Here is a 5649-nt window from a genome sequence, read left to right on the forward strand (position 1 = left end):
GTACATAGCTTGGGGGCATCTTGGACTGCCAGTTCTGCTCAAAGACCAGATAGTAGCTGTGTCCAAGTGGACCTTTGCACAAATACTTCTTGTTCCATTTCCTGGACCAGGATGCCCTTCAGATAGTTACACATGTTCTAATCATCTCATGAATGGATTACTCAAGGTAAATATACATGGGGCTATTCTTGAAGACCACTCAAAAGCTACTGCTAATCCAGAATTTAGAGTTACAGGAAGTCTCATGATGTCCATGTGACTCCACTTCTCTTTATGCTGCAGTGGTTACCAATTGGTCTTTGGGTGCAATTCAAAGTGCTGTTAATCAGAGACCAGGTGTGGCTCAGCATGAACAAAAAGACAGAATTCAGATTTTCTCTCTAAGTCACACATTTATTCAGTGCTGGACAAAGATGGGTTCTCTCATAAAACTGGAAGAATCCCAAATGCAATTGTAAGCAAGCATATATAGATTTCTTAGTTTTACTTAGTTATATAATAGAAACACTTGCTTACAAGAGAAAAAGTACAAAAGTTACAAAAATACTTATGTATGCATCCTGTAGTTATGATCCTGTAGTTCATCTGTAAGCTTGTCATTTCTTTATCAAGGTTTCCATAACTTGAAGCCTGAATTTTATTTCTGTCATTTCAATACAAGAATCCTTAAACCAATTATCAGAATTATCAGAATCCTAATCAACAGTGCTGTTTAACACCTAGGTCCTTCATAGCATAGACACTGGTTATATAACAGAACATCTTTCTGTAGTTGTTTCTGCTCTGGGTCCCATTGTTTAAGCATTGACATCATGTAGGATCCAGAAAACATGCCTTCTCCCTTAAAACAGATGACTTTAGGAATGATTTATACCCAGAGATCAAGATGGCTCCTATATTGATCATATTCAAAAAACTATTAAATACTCTCCCAGGCTCTGGGTAAAGTGAAGGTTGAGCCACTGTTGGATGGATTAATTTGGTTGTATGTTGTTTCTGATGCCATTCATAATTTTTCCTTGTGTTTTGTACCAATTTGCCTGTTAAATTTTGCAATCTGAAGTATGTTGCTGTCTTAATTTTATTGGTTGCTGGAGAAACATAAAACTTTATTTAAAGTTCCAAAATTTTATTTGTGTATATATGTATTTGTGTTATCAATTAAACTTTGCAAACACACATATGTATGTGTGCATGTATATTTTCTGGTTAAAATTTGCCAAGAAACACATCTTTAACTTTCAGAAAAAGTAAAGCTAGGATTTAAAATATTGCTGTTTTTCTTTCATTTAAAAAAACTGATAAAAAAATCTCCACAAAAATAAAACCTTTTAGAAAAGGCAAAAAAGTCACTGTGTAAAAAAAAAAGGATTCTCCCCATTTAAGTTGCCTATTTAAATAAAAAAATAGATAAATAAATAAATAAATAAAATTAAAATTAAAGTTATTAGACTTACCAATTTCATAATGTACAAAACAGGATTTATTTGCAAACTACAATGAAACTTGGGGATCCATTAATTATTCTCTTTAATTAGTTTTGATTTGAATGCATATAGGATTAGGGCTAAGATTAAGTTCACATTCACTCTAAAATTCACTAGAAGCTTTTATTTCTTCTTGAGGGTATTAGGTTAAACATACCATATCCAGTAGGGGTCATGGCCTGATGACAATAACTTCATAAGAGTTTTACTTACTTCGATGATATCACTGATTAAATAAATACATTATTCCCATTAAAATTATGCACTATATCTATATATTCCTGCAAAAATGTGTTTACTTCCATTAAAGGATCAAAAAAGAAAACTATAAAGCCTGTAAAAACATTTCACATTGATCTTTGTACAAATATCAGAATTCTTGTTTTTATTTATCTATTTATTAGATGTTTTTATCTATTTTAACTATTTTTATGAATGATGCAAGCATACCTAATCCTACTTCCTTATTTTTTAGCCACTATAGAAAGGGTAAAAAGCCATTATTCTAATTATTAATATTTTGATAAAAAAGAATTAAATGAAAATGTACCTATTCATTAGAAATTCTGCTTTTCCAGAATTCTGCTTTAGAACATAGTTCGGTTTTGAATCAACTGAGTAGGCTAATTCTCTTTGTGAGTGTTCTCAATCCTTCCTTGAAATCTTTGTTTCTCAGTGAATATATGATTGGATTAGCAACAGGAGTTATCACTGAATAAAGAAGCGAAATTTGTTTGTCTTGGTCTAGAGAGTAGGCTGAAGAGGGCCTGATATAAGTATAGATTACAGAGGAATAAAAAATACTAACTACAATAAAATGTGAGGAACAAGTGGAGAATGCTTTCTTCTTCCCTTCAGTGGAACGGATTCTGCAGATAGCTCTTATTATAAAAAAATATGATGTTAGAGTCAACCCACAACAACCAATCCCAAATATAACATCTGACAAAGATAACATAAACTCATTTAGAGTTATATCTGAGCATGAGAGGTGCAGCAATGGAGGTATGTCACAGAAAAAATGATTGATAATATTGGAGTTACAAAAAAACAACTGCAACATAAGTCCAGAATGTGTAGAGGAATTGACCAATCCTACAACCCACACTCCAATAACTATGGAAGCACATACCTGCTTCCTCATAATCATAGTGTACTGCAAAGGGTGACAGATAGCTGCATAGCGATCAAAAGCCATAACGGAGAGAAGTAAAAGTTCTGTTCCTAAAGCCCATATAAACAGATAGCTCTGTGCAATGCATCCATAAAATGAGATGGTCTTTCTTCCAGTCCAAAGACTATAGAGCAATTTAGGAGTAGTAACTGAAATAGAGAGTACATTCACTAAGGACAAATTGACAATGAAGAAGTACATGGGTGTGTGGAGTTTCCTGAAAGTCCATATGGTCAGGATAAGAATGAAGTTGTCAATGAGGGCTATAGCATAGATGAATATGAATACCCAGAAGAGGGGTTTCTGTATTTCAGTTGTTGCAGATAGCCCAACCAGGATAAACTCCAATATGACACTCTTGTTCTTTATTTCAATATTATTGTAGCTGCTATCCTAAAAAGACACATTTTACTGTAATAATCAACATAGTTGCATAATTCAATAATTTATCTTGCTATTCTTCAGTTCCTCTCTCCCTCCCTAATTCTCTATCAGAAAATTGAAATCTGATATCTGATTATGTAGTTATTTTCAGATTAGTTTACAATAGTGATGAACCTGGATCTTTCTGATCATTAACAGAAGCTTTTTGGTTCTGGTAGTATCAGTGGTAATCAACAGAACTGAAATCCACTAAATTCTTAATGGGTTTTTTAAAAAGTGTTTCTAATACATTTTTGGAATATGGAATAATAAATAAACAAAAACTTTAGTGATAAGGTGAGGTGTCTAATACCACTTACCATTTGTAACATAACATTTCAGCTGTTCTACACTAAAAATGTATCTACATATTAAGGTGCTAAATTTCTTAACTACCTCCTCTCTTTTTTTTCTCATGTATAGACAAGAAAACTGTGGTGTTATACAGTATAGAATCTTATGAACTGTTCATTTATGTTTTGACATTATATGACAATTCTACCTTTTTAATTTATTAATACTGTTTAGTTCAATATTGTGCAAAAAAGAAGGAAGATGAAAAAGTTAAGCTATGATATGAAGTAAAATGATTGCCTCCATCTATATTTATTCTTGTGGATTTTTGATGGAAGCTCTTTCTTATGATGAAAGCTCCATCTTATAATTTAGGGCAGGTATGTCAAACTTGCGACATCAAGTGACATCACACGACATATCGAAGCTTTTTCCCCATTGCTGGCAATGGGGTGGGCACGGTTTCCTTGTGACACATCTGGCCTGCGGGCCAGCAGTTTGACACCCCTGATTTAGGGGTATGCTTATTTGTTTGATTTTTCCTATATTGACATTTGGAAGATACAATTGCTTTCTATGAATGCGAATGGAGGATTATATTAATGTGGACATTTCTAAATACTTAGTGAAATAAAGTGATTATACCTCTAGAAGACAGACCATTAAAGAATCCTGGGAGTTGAAGTCCACACATCTTAAAGCTGACAAGCTTGAGAAGCACTGATCTAAATAATATTTGTTTCGGTGTGTGTGTGTGTGTGTGTGTGTGTGTGTGTGTGTGTGTGTGTATTATTAAGAATATTAAAAACAAAACAGTGATTCCTGGGTAGACTCATATTAAACAATAAAATATACGAACACCAGGAAGTTATAAAACTATAAAAAGTTTTAATAAAACCAGAATAAAACCAAGCTTTCGCTGGCATCTGCCAGCATCATCAGGGTAGTCTCTTTCACTCAGATTTGCATATAATTGCATGCTAGTCTTAATAACTCAGTACAAGGATTCAAATGGATTCTTCAGTTTTCTACTGCTGATAACAAACACCTGTATGAAGCAAAGAAACTCCGTGCTTTCAAAAGGAAAGACAAGGGGCTGTATTCTTTTTGTTTCACCTCACTTAGAGACTGTCTCCATATCTTCAAGTGACAATTCAAGGTGAAGTTCTGAAAGAAGAACATGCATTGAAGCATTTCCAATTGTGGAAATGCTTCAAAGTTCTCAAGGTGACTCAAGTTACCATGAAAAGGCAAATTGCTAGCAAGTTCCCAATATTTATTGCTATGGACTAGAAATAGATCCATTTTGATAAAGTAGGTAACTATAATATGTCAGATTTTGCTTAGTTATGAAATTAATGATTCCTAACAAATATCCCTAAATAAATTTCATTGTTGTTATTCAGTCATGTCCGATTCTTGGCGACTGCCTGGACAAGTCCCTGCAGTCTTTTTTGCAAGGTTTTTCAGAAGCCTGCCTCCTTCCTAAGGCTGATAGAAAGCAACTGGCTGAACGTGACTCAACTAGCTTTGGGCTTAAGGCAGGACTAGAACTCATGGTCTCCTGATTTCTAGTCTGATGTTTTATCCACTATACCAAGCTGACTCTCATGATTTCAACAGGTTCACTTTATTTTCAAATCTAGATGCCAGTGAAATAATTTTGTCCACCATTACTGTATATAGCAAAGGCCTTAAAACTCTTTGATGCTTCATATATGAATTATGGAACTACTTGGAATGAAGGAAAATAATTATATGAAATACTTGCCTTCATATTGTTGAAAGTTGTGGAATTTTCCCATATGTGAGTTTACAATTAATGTCAGCATAGCATCTGGCAAGGTTCAGTTCCTAATCATTTCTACATCATAATGGCCTTTGATAATTGGCTTGCCCTGTTATAAACTTTGCTTGTGGATCAAGCCAATGATGAGTGGAAACTTGCATTATATAAGTCAGGATGCCAATGGGAGTGTTATCTCTGGAGCTTCATCATAATTGTTCCAATTTGCAGAATTTCCTGATGCAATTATATTAATGAATCATTATTTTGGACAATTCTGTTGTGGGTTTTTTTCTTTTAAGGTAGATGAAATTCTGTTGCAACGTAGTCATGTTTATATTATATTTATGGAAATAAAGAGAACTCAAGTCCTATAGATGGCAATAATCTATTCTTCGTATGACTAATTTGAATCCAACTCTTTTTAATATTGTGTGCATTGGCTGTAGGTATTTCTAAATCCTTGAAGAGAAGGAAATGCTAGG

General features: G+C 33.6%; 1 protein-coding gene across 1 annotated transcript; it reads right to left on the minus strand.

The window, feature by feature from the left end:
* Positions 1–412: 412 nt before the first annotated feature.
* LOC120298043 (olfactory receptor 13G1-like) lies at positions 413–5283 on the minus strand. Its single transcript, XM_039321386.1, has 2 exons — positions 5150–5283; positions 413–3054 (listed from the first exon to the last, which is right to left on the minus strand). Exons 1-2 carry the CDS (start codon positions 5153–5155, stop codon positions 2098–2100), a joined length of 963 nt encoding a protein of 320 aa, XP_039177320.1. The 5' UTR covers positions 5156–5283; the 3' UTR covers positions 413–2097.
* Between the last annotated feature and the right edge of the window lie 366 nt (positions 5284–5649).

Source organism: Crotalus tigris, unplaced genomic scaffold, assembly GCF_016545835.1.
Source record: "Crotalus tigris isolate CLP2741 ecotype Arizona unplaced genomic scaffold, ASM1654583v1 scf7180000023738.1706062, whole genome shotgun sequence".
In the NCBI taxonomy this organism is placed as follows: domain Eukaryota; kingdom Metazoa; phylum Chordata; class Lepidosauria; order Squamata; family Viperidae; genus Crotalus; species Crotalus tigris.